This window comes from Zootoca vivipara, chromosome 8 (assembly GCF_963506605.1).
Source record: "Zootoca vivipara chromosome 8, rZooViv1.1, whole genome shotgun sequence".
In the NCBI taxonomy this organism is placed as follows: Eukaryota; Metazoa; Chordata; class Lepidosauria; order Squamata; family Lacertidae; genus Zootoca; species Zootoca vivipara.
Genome location: NC_083283.1, coordinates 78,207,452 through 78,221,602, shown reverse-complemented (window position 1 = coordinate 78,221,602; position 14,151 = coordinate 78,207,452). Strand labels below are relative to the sequence as shown.

General features: G+C 42.2%; 2 protein-coding genes across 2 annotated transcripts in view; one reads left to right on the top strand and one right to left on the bottom strand.

Annotated features, from left to right (window-relative positions):
* The first annotated feature begins 834 nt into the window (after positions 1 to 834).
* Positions 835 to 5,697, top strand: ABITRAM (actin binding transcription modulator). Its single transcript, XM_035124573.2, has 6 exons — positions 835 to 985; positions 2,870 to 2,921; positions 3,501 to 3,630; positions 5,101 to 5,177; positions 5,253 to 5,322; positions 5,417 to 5,697. The coding sequence occupies exons 1-6, from the start codon at positions 922 to 924 to the stop codon at positions 5,543 to 5,545; spliced, it is 522 nt and encodes a 173-aa protein (XP_034980464.2). The 5' UTR covers positions 835 to 921; the 3' UTR covers positions 5,546 to 5,697.
* Positions 5,698 to 6,375: 678 nt separating this feature from the next.
* CTNNAL1 (catenin alpha like 1) overlaps positions 6,376 to 14,151 on the bottom strand; it is a 45,626-nt gene continuing 37,850 nt past the window's right edge. The window contains exons 12-19 of the mRNA XM_035124569.2: positions 13,076 to 13,113; positions 12,293 to 12,343; positions 11,889 to 12,043; positions 10,194 to 10,242; positions 9,362 to 9,418; positions 9,086 to 9,205; positions 7,758 to 7,841; positions 6,376 to 7,663 (exon numbers count right to left, since the gene is read on the bottom strand). Of these exons, the coding sequence (XP_034980460.2) occupies positions 7,493 to 7,663; positions 7,758 to 7,841; positions 9,086 to 9,205; positions 9,362 to 9,418; positions 10,194 to 10,242; positions 11,889 to 12,043; positions 12,293 to 12,343; positions 13,076 to 13,113 (725 nt within the window). The 3' untranslated portion in view covers positions 6,376 to 7,492. The remainder of the gene's footprint in view (positions 7,664 to 7,757; positions 7,842 to 9,085; positions 9,206 to 9,361; positions 9,419 to 10,193; positions 10,243 to 11,888; positions 12,044 to 12,292; positions 12,344 to 13,075; positions 13,114 to 14,151) is intronic.

The following is a 14,151-nucleotide window of genomic DNA, read 5'->3' as shown; positions in this document are numbered from 1 at the left end:
AACACTTGACGGAATGGAGGCAACGCGACATCCCTCTCCCTTTTGATTGGTTAGGTTGATCGATGGGAGGTCGCCGGGGAGTGATGGAAGATAGAGATGTGAATTTTAAATATTTAACTAAAAGTCAAGTGGCCAGTGAACCCAGCCAGTGTTAGCTGTGATTTTGGGCAGCAACCGCAATCCTCCCGCAAAGGACGCAGCAAAGGCAGGAGTTTTTGCTCACAAGCCTCGATTCTTATTTCGTGATTTTTTGCGTTTTCATTCAAGCACTTAAAAAAATGCAGCGCGCCAGTCAACGGAGAGCAATGCAGTTTTGGACGCAACTGAATTCTGAACCTGGGAGGGATCAGAGCTACCTAGCTAGGAGTTTCTTTGCTACATTTCCAAACCAGAAACGCAAACCAACCTCAGTCAGTGCCCTCACCTGTCAAGCTGCAATACGGATAACGGACTGCACTGCAAGCCTGTTGGTAAGCTACCGTATTTATTTCTCGGCCACAACTCAGAACGGTCTGCGTTTGGCATTAAAAATGTAGCATTGCCGGAGGTTTATTACTTCCCCTCCCACGAACATTTCGCGCGAAATATAGGGCTAGGAAAAGTGAGCACCAGCTTGGTTCTGGGCTAGCTTCTGCCTGACTGCAGCGACGCTAAAATCCCGATATATATATATATATTTTAAAAAATATCAACTCCATGGGGAAATCTGACGGATGCGAAGCCGGAAGCTCCTTGCCAGGAAAAAAATGGATGCACTGATCTATCCTTTTTTCCTATCTCTGCCGGGGGATGCCCACGAGGCAGTTCCGGGTTGCCGCCCTTGGCTCCGCCCCCTCCGCGGTGCGCGGCGCCCGCGCGGTCCTAAAGGTGAACAATAAGTCACGGGTTCGGCACGGGCTCGTTTCCCTTGCGCTTTTGCCAATGGCGGCGGCGGCAGCGACGCCCGACGTGACGGAGCGCTACTTCACCCGCTGGTACAAACCCGGTAAAGTTGCAACAGCAAAAGCGCCACGGAAGCTCTGTCTCCGGACGGTGGCTCCCCGAGCGGCCTTTTCTCCGGGCTGCAAGTCCAGCCCGAAGCAGAATTTGCAGCCACGGTTGGGGATGGTGGGGTTTTTATTTGAAATTTATTAAACCTCGCTTGACTGCAAAACAAAACAAAACCTCAAAACGGTTTGCAAAAAGATAAATATGGATCCAGCGCAAAGGAGGGTTTGCAACAGAGATGAGGGTTGGGGCTTGGGGGTCGAATTTGCAGACATGATAAGGGGTGCTGGTGGCGGTTTATTTAAAATTTATGAGACCCCCGCTTGATTGGGGGGGGGGAGACACTCCAAAGCAAAAAGATGAAACAATAAAATCGAGGGGAAATGGTAAGCCCTGCCTTAAAGCATGGAAAAGTTAAAATACAAAAATAGATTTAAACTACTTGACTGCAAAACAAAACAAAACCTCAAAACGGTTTGCAAAAAGATAAATAAGCAGGCGCGGCAGGGTACAGTGAGGGTGCTTGCTTGAGCTTAATAGGGAGTTCCAAAAGTGTAGGTGCTGCCAGGATAAACGACCAAGCTCTTGCAAATGCAGAACAGGGGCTACCGGTGGTAGGTTGCTTGTTTCATAAAATGTATATGCCACTTGATCGTCGTTTTAAAAAAAACAGCCTCAGTTTACAATTTACAGAAAGAAAAGAGCAATGAAACCAGGGAAAACCCACAACCCTACTTTAAGACATGGCAAAAGTTAAACGGGATGAAGATTGTCCCAATTCTCTAAGCATCTGGATAGGATTGCCTTAAAGGGGGGGGGGGGTGTTTTTAAGCAGGCACCAAAAAGGCTATGCAGCAAAGACGCCTGACTCCATCTCAATAGGCAGGGAGTTTCAAAATTCGGGCACTGCGGCACATGATCGAGTTGCACTCCCAACATCTGGAGCACTACAAGTCCCCCAGTCCCTGCTTTATAGGATGCATGGACACACATGCACACTAGTATAGTAGTAACTGACTCACTCTCTGATTTTCTAAGTCTTTTTGGGCTGCCTCGGGCAAGAGAAAGTGGCTAACAAATTTAGTGAATAGCAGTACAGTAGTAATTTATGTAATCGGAACTGTAGCAGCACATCAGCCTTGGGCTGGCCTCATCCAGACCCACCTCTTCCAAGAAGGCCAATCCCTTTTACCCTGAAATGAAGACTTACATTGTGATCCCATGTGATCCCTATTACCGGGTATGTTACTGATTTATTTATTATGCACCCTTCAGCCCATGGTCCCAGGGCAGGTTGCAGCATTAAAAACAATATAAGACAACTTACCCCACATGTGCCCACTAGACCGCTTCAATCGGCAGAATTGGTACTACTACAAGTGCCACATAATGCCCATTCCGCGTTTGCAAGAACTCAATTGTTTAGTGTGGCAGTGCCTACAGTTTGGAACTCCCTGCTTATTGAACTCAAGAAGGCGCCTTTTTTGTACCTGCTAAGAGCATTCCTATTTGGGCCTACCCAAATTAACTACGGTAGTTTTAATGTTTTAGTGTTTTAGCTTTTCTATGTTTTAAAGTAGGGTTGTGAAATTTTCTTGATTTTACTGTTTTACCTTTGGTATATCGCTTTGAGGGTTGTTGGTTTTAAACAAATCATTTTTTAAAATAAATTATACATTTTATTAAATTAAAAACAAAACTTAAGAGAGTTCCATTCAGCCTCTCCACTTTTTTTTTGTTGCCTCCCCTGCTATAGAAACATAAATAGTCAGCTATTGTGTTTACATAATTTCAACTAATTTCACTCAACCTCATCTCTGCATGTTTTTTTTTTTTGGTCTGGAAAGTTATTTATTTGATGGTTAATTCCCTCCCCCAACAGATGTCAAAGGTAATCCATGTGAGGACCATTGCATATTGCAGCATTCTAACAGGTAAGGCTTTTTGCAGCCCATTTGTTTGCATGTTAAGTTGGAACTGCTTTTGTGTTCAGTGGGGGCCACTCCAAGCGAGCACAGGATTTGCTCAATAGATGTCTTACTTATTAAGAGATTCTTGCCTCAACATTGAGGCAGTTGAGATTTGCTGCAGTCGGGTGCACATCTAAGGGATGGTGCAATTGATCTACGTTGTATTGTTTTAAATAAGATGTGCATTAACTTATTTATTTGCAACCAGTGCTGGATGGAGGTCTCTTAGGGCAAAAACTTGCTCTTATGAATAGAAGTGATAGGTTTACGACACGTAAGACTCACACACCTCAAATTTTTGCAGCTTAATTTAGCTGGACACACCCTGTAACTTTAAAACATTTCCCTGCCTGATTTTGTACTGGTTATTTTTTGTACTTTTGAAAAACTGTTTTGAGAAGGCTTCTGGCTTCGTCAAAGTAACTCATCCATAAGAAAGGGATGCATAATTTACTGTTTTCAGCAATTTCCCTAGTGATGCAAGGTTGTTGGCTCCAGAGAATAAGTCAAAGCAGTTCATTGTTCTAACCTATTTTCTTGTAGAATCTGTGTTGTCACTCTCGCAGAGGCTCATCCTCTTCTTCAAAAAGGAAAATCCATTGAGAGGATTAGTTACCAGATCAGTGCCAACTGCAGCAGGCTGCAAAATAAAGTTTCTGGGAAGTCTAAACGGGTATGTCTCATTCCATTTTTAAACTTGGCTTTAGTGTGATTGTCTAGTAATAATTCTTTTTTTAAAAAAACAACAACACAGATTCTGCTGGACTTAGGAGGAAAAGTTTTTAAATATTGTGATCTGTAAGGGGGCCATCGGTACTTACCGAGAGGGGTTAACACTGTATAGACTAAAATAGTATGTGCCTATTGTTGGCAAAGGTATTATGAAGCTATTTTGTGTGAAAGAAGCCCACCTTCCCCCTTTTCCTAGTGACCTGCTCTGCTCGCTTCCTCTTGTGACTTAGGGGAGATTAGATTGCATTAAGAGGGTCAGTATGATCCATCATACTTGAATTCCCTCCCATATTCTTGCTAGAAGGAAAACAAGAACAGTCTGAGGCATTACCTTACCGCTAAGGAGGGAGGCCAGGCTGCCAGTTACTAAATGCCAGTATAGGTTTACTCAAAAAAAGTCAGGGCCTAAAGCAAACTTTTTCAGCAGGGGGCCGGTCCACTGTCCCCCAGACCTTGTGGGGGGCCGGACTATATTTTGAAAAAAATAATGAACGAATTACTATGCCCCACAAATAACCCAGAGATGCATTTTAAATAAAAGGACACATTCTACTCCTGTAAAAACACCAGGCAGGCCCCACAAATAACCCAGAGATGCATTTTAAATATAAGGACACATTCTACTCATGTAAAAACACGCTGATTCCCGGAACGTCTGTGGGCCGGATTCAGAAGGCGTTTGGGCCGGATCCGGCCCCCGGGCCCTTAGTTTGCCTACCCATGCTCTGTTTCAACTTCAGTTGTTTTGGCCTGGCTAGACTTTGTCCTTGAAGTGTGATGATGTCTTCTGCTTAACTTGAGGTGTGTGTGTGTGTGTGTGTGTGTGTGTGTGTGTGTGTGTGTGTGAGAGAGAGAGAGAGAGAGAGAGAGAGAGAGAGAGAGAAAATCTCTGAATCTTTGGAGCCAGAATGCAGCATACTGTACAAGGAATGAGACACATCCATTGCTGTTTTGTCTGTCTCCACGAACCACAAGTTGCTTGCAGAGACCTCAGAAGACGCCCCCTCCCTCCCCCCATTTCTAATCCTGGTGTCAATTGACTTGGGCACCACTGTAAGCACTTCTCTGAAGGAGAAGGGTGTCCTCAGCAAAAATCATGTTATCATTCCTCCCCATCCCAAAGGCTTAAAGCCAGGTTACAATAGATGTAAGTTTATACTGGCAGCCTAATGGGTTTCATAAAGGACCCTGGATCTGAACATGGGTTTCCTTGTATTCAAAATCTAATGCCTATCAGTTTTGTCCACATTAAGGAAGGAAACGGCATCTTGCTTAATTTAGAAGTTTTTTGTTCAGAACAATAAAACAAAAAAGTCCCTGGACTTTTACTGCTGGCAATGAAAGCTGTCAGGCTCTTGCAGAGTTTCCTTTTCTCAGAGTCTTAATTTGTATAACCTCCGTTTCTCCTTAGGGTGCTCAGTTCCTAACAGAACTTGCCCCTTTGTGCCGAATTTTCTGCTCAGATGGAGAAGAATATACCATATATAGGTAAGCAGGAGAGTTTTGTTTACCTTGTGTTGCTTTTACCATTTGAGAGTTTACTAAACTAGAAATTCTTTGCAGCTGTATCAGAGGGAGATTGATAGAGGTGAATGAAAACATTCTGGACAGTCCACCTCTGCTGCAAGCAAAGGTCAGAATTTTAAACTAGCTCCTTCTTAGCCCTGCTCTTCCTTCTGCATTCTCTCTCTTACTTTTTGTCTCACTTCTCATGTTTTCCCCTCTAGCCTTCCACAGATGGGTACATAGCAGTTGTATTACCAAAGTTTGAAGAAAGCAAAAGCGTAACTCAGGGACTTTTGACGCGGAAAGAATACGAAGATGTTTTGTCAAAACGCTTTAATTCAATTTCTTGATAAGATGCACAGAATGAAAACTCAGCATTTCATTAGCAGGCGCAAGAACTGAGTGAGACTGCTTCCAGTATACCCCACAATAAAGTGACTTCTCCGCTTTCGTACTTAACATGGAAAGGAGAACTGAATAAAAACGCTTTGAATTTCAAATAGCAAGAGGTCTGAGAATTTGTTCTTTTTCAGCACAAGCAAGCAATTTTTTAAAAAGCACTTTGGAAGTTCTTGTTATTAACAAACTGTCAACTTAGTACTTGAATGTCCAGTGATATCAGTGGAACTTCAGGAGAACTTAACTTTGACTGTGGCATTTAAAGGGAGAATGCCTAAAATACAACCGTGTTTCCAATATCAACCCAAGTTCTGTTTACCTAAGGTTTATCAGTTCACACTCAACTTTATTAAGTGAAGACTCAGTCTTGACAGAGGAGCATCTATCTACCATTAACAAGTTTGTTATTTGGAAGAGTTTAATGTTGAAATGTACATCTGAGCTAGCCATTGTGGGTGGTAGCTAATGCAATGACTTAGACACTCGCTAGCTAATATGGCCTTTTCAGTCACATGATAAGTTGAGTGGGATGCTCAACCTTTCTCCTCACTTGCCCCTTTTCTACACAACCAGCTTTTTGTCTCCGTTGAGAGTTCGGGATAGGATTGGCGTTGCAGAAGAAAAGAGGCGAGCAGGTGATAAGGGCAGAAAATAAATGGCAGGGGAGCCCTTATTCCATACTTTGCACATCAGGATGAAATCAGATTGGGAATTCTCTTTTTGCCATTAAATGTCTTAATTTTTATCCTAAGGTAAGAGAATAAAAAGGAGCAATTAACCACAGCCACATCAGTCATTGCCTAAGTTTCTCAGGTTTGCAGGACTCTAAATAGGGGTTGAATAATAGCGAGACTTCAAACCAAAGCACTTCAATAACTACAGCAAACATACATACATACATCTCAAAGAAGAATGAAGAATGTTTAGTTTCTACAAAACAAGTAATGCCCTCTTTGTAGTGGAATTATATAACCTTTGTTAGCTACCTAAAACGAGGATCAAATTTTACACTTAAAGCTGCAGTCCTAAGCTCACTCACTAGGGAATGAAGTCTCCCTAAACTCCCTAATTTCTGATAACATTGCTTAGGAGCATACTACACAAATTTTACTGGCTATGTGAGCGTACTATAAAAACAAGCAAGACAAACACAAGCTCTTAACTAGTTGGCTTCATCAGCACTAATGAAAACCTTTATTTTTAGCCTTGCAAGTTGCTAAATTTGGTGTTTTGTTTGTTTTTAAAGTGAGGCTTTCAGAAGGCTTTTATCCTTAAAGCTTTATTGTAACTAACAAATGCTTTCAGAAGAAATCAGCAGCTTGGAGTCCTTGGGACCAAATCTTGCCCCTAAAGAGTATGCCTGCCTCTTTCCCCTCCTCCTCTCAAGGTAAAAGTGGTATCTGTGGCAACAGAACTTGTTGGCAGGTCACTTTAGGAGGGAGGGGGGTAGATTCTTTTTAACTCCCTTTTCAAAAACATTCTTCCACAATACTTATTTTCAGACCAGGGTCCTTAGTGGTGACTATTAAACAAACAACAAAATACCAGTAGTTCCCCCCCCCAATGTAGCATATCAAAAGACTATCCAGTTCATGTGCATAAAGATCTATAGCAGCATCTTTGGGGTTGTAGAGTAAGACAATCATAAATGTACGTGATTACAAAAATAGTGGTACATATTAATAGTGAACAAAAACGTATTCATTTTACAAAAATATGCAGCCATTAAAGCTGTGCGTTGCTTTTGTTAACTGCCAAGTACCATGACATCTATTAGATGTGAAAAGGTTACAATAGCTTTTTTCTATCCTGGGTTCACCTTTCTCAAAAGAAAGCAATTAGGAGAGGCTTAGTGTACAAACTCTCATATGGAAATCTTTTTGTTCCCAAAAAGCGCCTTAGAACGGTTTGTTCTCCAAAACACTGAGGTATGCTACGTGTTGTTCCAAGGATTTTATCCCAAAGGCGTCTGTTCTCTCAGCCAGGCCACCACTTTCTCTTGCTACTGTATGCACGCCATTCTCTCTCCAAGGATGATGTGCTCTAAAATAGTCATTTCCTCCTCTGTGCTGCAATAAACGTAATTTATAAAAACAAGTTGTTGCTCCATCCAGAAATAGGTTCATTTTGCTACATTTAGATGTTGTGTGCATGCCAACTCACCTTTCTTAGTAGCCTGCAGCTAAGTGGAAGAACTTGGGCCAGCAGATCGAGAATATACTTTGCTTTGTGAATACACGCATCCACCTAAACACAGAGTAAATCTGGGCATCACAAAAGAGTTCATGTAACGCCACCTGTGAAAATTGCTTTCGCATTTTTATCAAACACATTTATTAGTGCCTCAAACTCCACTACGATTTCTTCCCTCCACCATCACCTTTTAAGTGGGAAAAATCCAGTAGGAAGTTCTCCTGCACAAGCCTTAATTAAAGGAACAAGAATCACATGAAGACACAATAGCACACTTGCATGGTCCCAACTCTCTTAAACTGCTCAATTTGCAGGCTCTCTGCTGGATTAAAAGGCTTTAATCAAAGAACTAGCTGTCTGACTTTCAAGCAATGAACCTGTTACATTTTTTCAATGCCTTAAAGGTGATTTTTGTTTAGTTTTTGGAGAGTCCTTAAAAAGGTAACCTCTCTCTTTTTAAAAATGCACAAATTTAAGACAGCCCACCATTTATTATTACTTTTGAGAAGTACATTTCCGAGCACAATTCAAAGTGTTGGTATTGACCTTTAAAGCCCTAAACGGCCTCGGTCCTGTATACCTGAAGGAGCCTCCCTACCCCCACCATTCAGCCCGGACACTGAGATCCAGCACCGAGGGCCTTCTGGCGGTTCCCTCATTGCGAGAAGTGAGGTTACAGGGAACCAGACAGAGGGCCTTCTCGGTAGTGGCACCCGTCCTGTGGAACGCCCTCCCAGCAGATGTCAAGGCAATAAGTAACTATTTTACTTTTAGAAGACAACTGAAGGCGGTCCTGTTTAGGGAAGTTTTTAATGTTTAATGCTGTACTGTTTTAATATTTGGTTGGAAGCCGCCCAGAGTGGCTGGGGAAACCCAGCCAGATGGGCGGGGTATAAATAATAAATTATTGTTGTTATTATTATTATTATTATTTGTTGGAACAAGGAAACTTTTTGGAGCACCACATTTGTTTCTAGAAGGCCGGTGACTTGTTTGGCTACGATTTGTATTTAAGCGTCACCGTATAATTGTAAAGTGGCCTCCCAAGCTGAGACCTGGTTAATTTTAGCGACATAATAGCACCATACAACCTCTGCCTGCTCTATTCAACACACACACACCTAAATAATATGTGTGATACTCAACATTAGTCATATTTGAAAGCAGGCTTACTGATTTCACTATCTGCTCTCAGCATGACTAACACTACGTTTTCCTCCTTTGACTACAAAAAAGAGAAGATTGAAAAAGCAAGTTCATTTGGCAAAACACTGTTTAAAATTTATTAAGAAGCTTACCTTTGTGAAAGTTGCAGTTTTACCCTGAACAGGGGTTTTGGCTGTTACCTGAAGCTGCTGATAAGCAGGGACCATTTTGTCAATCTCCTGTAGAACCAATGGCTTGTCATCATCTTCCAGCTGAAACGAATAGATAGATGCCTCTAAGATAGGTGAGCTAAACATGATGGAATTTATATAAGGGAAAAGCAAAGGCTAGAAACCAGGCATGGAAGCATCAAGAACAGAAATTTTTAAACGCAACTTTTTTTTTCATATTTGGAATTTGTACGGTACCTGATTAGAAAACGCAAGGAGAGCTGAGGCGAGCTTTAGTCCTTCTGCAGCAAAGGCCTAAGACAGAAGGGGGGAAAGTTAAATGCAAACCTAAAGAACAGTCAACACTAGAGACAAGGGGAGGTCCTACTCTCAACAACAGGCCTGGAAACCTGTTGGTGATTGAACAAGTCAAATGGACACTTTAAAATACTGTTGTTTAAGAGAGACAGATCGCTTAAAATAAATACATTGGTGTAAGTGTGTGTGTGTATTTAATAATGTTCCCCACATCCACTGGCTGCCTGCAGTCCCCTCCCTTGTCCTTGTAGCCTATCCTGACCTGCAGACTAGAAAAGACCTGCTCCGAGAGAGAAATGGAGGCACGGGTATATCCAGGATCACATGTCCATCATTTGAACGATATATGGGAAGCAGCACAGCAATATTCTTACTGTCTCCCACCAGAGTACAACTGGGAGGAAAGATTAAAAATCAACTTGGGGGTGAATGAAGCAAGCCCCACTTCTCTTCTCCACTCCACAAAAATTACAATCAACACACAGTTCACATATACGGAAATCCTTTTAAAAAACAACAACTCTCAAGATACATACAAATGTGCTTATTAGATTTTCCCAACCTCTAAATGATACCTAAGAGGAATAATTTTTAGGAGAAATATTAACCTAGACAAAGAGTGCTGTATTCATTAGACAACCCAAAGGACCCACGATTTAACTGCTCGGTGTTTTTGTTACTAGAACCTCACGTTGTTCCAGGAATTAATTAAAACATTTTGCTGACAGCATCTTGAAAGTAGTTTGCGAACTCCCTTTTGATTGTTCATTACCTCTGACTGCTGAAATAAATCCTGAGTGGTTTTCAGCAGCCCTTCCCCTCTAAACAAAAGAGAGAGAGAAATAATAATGATAATAGCAATTCCAACACACTAAGGACAGTTTAATCGACAAACCCTGTGATTAGGGCTCTGGAGGGCTGGGCCAGAGAAGTTGAAGTTTTTGTGCAGAGGTGGGGAACTTGTAGTCCCTCCAGGTTTTGGGATTGCAACTCTCACTATTCCTGGCTGGTACTGACTTGAGTTGCAAGTCCGACCACTTCTGGAGTTTCTATATCTGTATTTGAGTGGCCCAGAAAAGGCTCTGCTAAGGAGAGAACAGCTCAACCTCTCGGTTCTGCTCCAGACTTGGGCATTGCTTTGGCTGAAGATACAGGAGCACAGTGATTTTTTAATCAAAACATCCCTCACTACATGAGAACGAGCTGTCTTGGCTGTAACTACATCAAGGTTACTTAACTTGAAGGTGCAAAGTAAGATTTCAAATAAGGATGAAACATGGAAGGCCAGTGTAATGAGCTGGTTTTTTTATATATGTTTTTACTGTCTTGCTAGTGTTCAGAAGAGGAAAGAGCAGTGACCTTAAATGCCGGCCAGACACTTCTCAGACTTTGCTGGTGGCTGCCTTCCCCAGGATACAAAACCAAGTACACACAATTGGGGTGGGGGCTGGGGGTCAGCAAGACAAACTTTCTGGGATCTCTTTCAATGCTGCAAAGGGCGGTGGGGGGCAACTCTTACGGTAGATGCAACTCAGCAGTCCCACAACACCCCCTACAACATTGCAAGAGATCCTAGGACCCACCTGACAATACCTACAGTGGTACCTCTACTTACGAATTTAATGCGTTCCAAACGGACATTCGTAAGTCGGAAAAATTTGTAAGTCGAATCCCATAGAAATGCATTGGGAGAAAAAATTCGTAAGTAGAAGCAACCCTATCTAAAAATTCGTAAGTAGAAAAAATCCTATCTAAACCGCATCCAAGATGGCGGACGGAGCTCCATTCGTAAGTAGAAGCATTCATAAGTAGAGTTATTCGTAAGTAGAGGTTCCACTGTACGTGGTATTTCATTAATGCCCCTAAAGAGCTTCTGTCCTAGGCAGCCGTTTCTGCAGCCAGATGGCTCACGCTATACCTCAACAGCAAAAAGCTCTAATGTATATATTTTTACACAGCATAATCACTGCACACGATGGCGCTTTTCAGGGCACTATGCTGAATATGCATCTGCTGCAAAAAGCGCCACCCATGTATTTAGCTCCCTTTGTCGCTTTATAGCGTCAAAGTAGGGCTTGTGAAATATTATGACGTCCGCCATCCCCTTTCCCTGCCTGCCAGCCAGCATTGTGGACAAAAAGGACATTATAATACGAGTCAAGTTCTAGGAGCTTTCACTCAATGTTAAAAGGGAGAGGGGAAGGGAATACAGTGGCCATTTTCAAGTTCAGCTGCATGTTTAGTGCAATTTCTTGTTTAGCCTTCAAATTAACATGAGCAAAGAGAGGTCCCAGCCCCGAGGAAAATAGTGTCGAGTTTGGCAAGGGGAGGGCAGAAAGATGAAAGCTAAGAAGAATAGCTTCCTCAAACCGGTTCTTTTCATAATACTCCTTCAAACCATGGTTTCTCCTTCAAACCATTCTCTCCTTAATATTCCTCCCTCCCTCCCTGACCCTTTTGTTTTTACCTTGTAAATAAGAACATAGAATAGGCCATGCTAGACAGGCCTTGCCCATGCCGTAAAATCTCGTTTTCAGGATCATCCCACTTCTCCATCTCAGAGTCGACGCGCGTCGTCAGTTTATGCAGTTCTAAGCCTAGCTTCCCAAGTTTCATTTGCTCCTGCAAGTGACAGAAGTTACTTCCTTTTTGCTTAATACACTATTCCAGTGTTTCCCAACCAGTGTGCCTCCAGATGTTTTGGGACTACAACTCCCATCATCCCTAGCTAGCAAGACCAGTGGTCAGGAATGATGGGAGTTGTAGTCCCAAAACATCTGGAGGCACACTGGTTGGGAAACACTGCACTATTCAGCTTCACAACTACCGCACAGAAAAATTGTACTAGTGGATTAAGAAGTAGTATCTTACCTCACTATCAAGCCTGACCGGCTTTAAGGCTTTCATATTTGCATTATGCTTCTGTAAAAAGAAAGAAAGAAAAGGTTTACCGAATGGAATTTGCTTCCAGTGTTACTATTAATCCATCAAAAGGATCAACAGGTGAATTCCCAAGAATGTGTGCTGTTTTTCAAGAAAGCTCTTCCCTCCAACCCCAGAGTAAAAATGATTGCATTCAATGAAGGATTATGTTGTTGGGTCAGTGTTGGAATGAACCAACTGCTGTTCTCCTTTCATGGACTTCCTGCTTTTTGAAACCCCTTCCTTATGGGCTCACTGAACACAATAGAAGTGACCCATGGCTGTTGCTAAAATTTCAGATTTTTAAAATATGGGAGTAAATCAGGCATATAGCACAAAATTTTCAACTCTGATCAGCAGCAGTTCTCCACGTTATAAAGCAGAGTCTCCTATATCACCTGTGATTACATACTGACTTCAATAGGCAATGTCATGAACTGAACTATGGGGGTCTTAGGCAAAGCACTGCAGTTGAGATGGCGGGGGAAAGGATTACCCAACTTTCTTTTTTGTTTAGTTACTGCTACTTCCTCAAAGAAAACTACCGTCTATAGCCAGGATGGCAATATGAGGTTTTTTATTAACCTTCTGAAAGGGGGCGAAAGAAAACTAGATTTTTTAAAATTAGAGTATGATGGCAAATAAGGAGGTGGTATGTGGAATGAAGCAAAATAATTTTTTGTGTATGAAAAAAAAGTAAACGCAGCAGGAACCCCACAAAAGTGAACTTACCCCTGGCCTGGGCAGTGACAGGTACACACGCTTCTCGCCTAAGAACACATTAAAATTTGTCATGTAGCTTTCACGCACACCTCAGACTTATTCTTTCATTTCTTTAGGCTTAAAAAAATATTTTTAAAGAAAAGAGCTACCTACCTCTAACAATTCCTCTTCACGGATTCTGCCATGCTTTCAGTATATAAAAGGGAAATTCTGCTACTGCTTAAATTTGATTCTTTGAAGACCTGGCACATTGAGTAGGCGCCCTTCCTTTTCAATGACAGTCTTTCTAAAATCTTCTAATACCTTTCTGAATGCCCAAGGGGAGGGAGAGAACTATTTCATGGGGCAAAGAACGCCTACACCACACAAGCAAGTGCAGAAATGAGTTGGGAGACTGGCTTTCTCTTGGTAATTTCTGATAAAAAACATCTCAGCTAGTTGTCTTTCCTGCCCTACATAAGTAGTTTTCAAGGAGGGGTGAGGTGGTTGTATGTTCACATAAGTATTATTCATAGGATTCTGATGGCACCTGTGTGGCCCAAAAGACCTTGGCATTCAAACCAGAAAGGTTTAAACACACATCTAATTAACATCTGACCTGCTGTGAGTGTCACAGAATGGAGAGATCTGCTAGCAAAACCAACTGAATGTCATCCCCCAAGATGATTAAAAAATATTATTTGGAGTGGCATTATCTGGAGAGCCACAATCAGTGTTATCATGCTAGAAAAATAGCTAGTTGAAGCTTTATACCGGGATCCAGAAATGCTGTACAGTTGTACCTTGGTTCTCGAATGCCTTGTGACTCGAACGTTTTGGCTCACGAATGCTGCAAACTCGGAAGGAAGTGTTCCGGTTTGTGAACGCTCTTTGGAAGCCGAACGTCTGATGCGGCTTCTGATTGAGTGCAGGAAGCTCCTGCAGCCAATTGGAAGCTGCACTTTCATTTTCGAACGTCGAATGGACTTCCGGAATGGATTCCATTCGAGAACCAAGGTACGACTGTACTATGTAAAAGTTTAACTACCAACGTGGCTGAGATGTGCTTACCGGGAGGTGCTCTATTAGAGAGGAAGGGTTGGCGT

Coding starts and splice junctions, on each gene's coding strand:
- ABITRAM (XM_035124573.2), top strand. CDS start 922: ATGGCGGCGGCGGCAGCGACGCCCGACGTGACGGAGCGCTACTTCACC. Junction 2,922..3,500: donor ATATTGCAGCATTCTAACAG/GTAAGGCTTTTT, acceptor ATTTTCTTGTAG/AATCTGTGTTGTCACTCTCG. Junction 5,323..5,416: donor CACCTCTGCTGCAAGCAAAG/GTCAGAATTTTA, acceptor TTTCCCCTCTAG/CCTTCCACAGATGGGTACAT.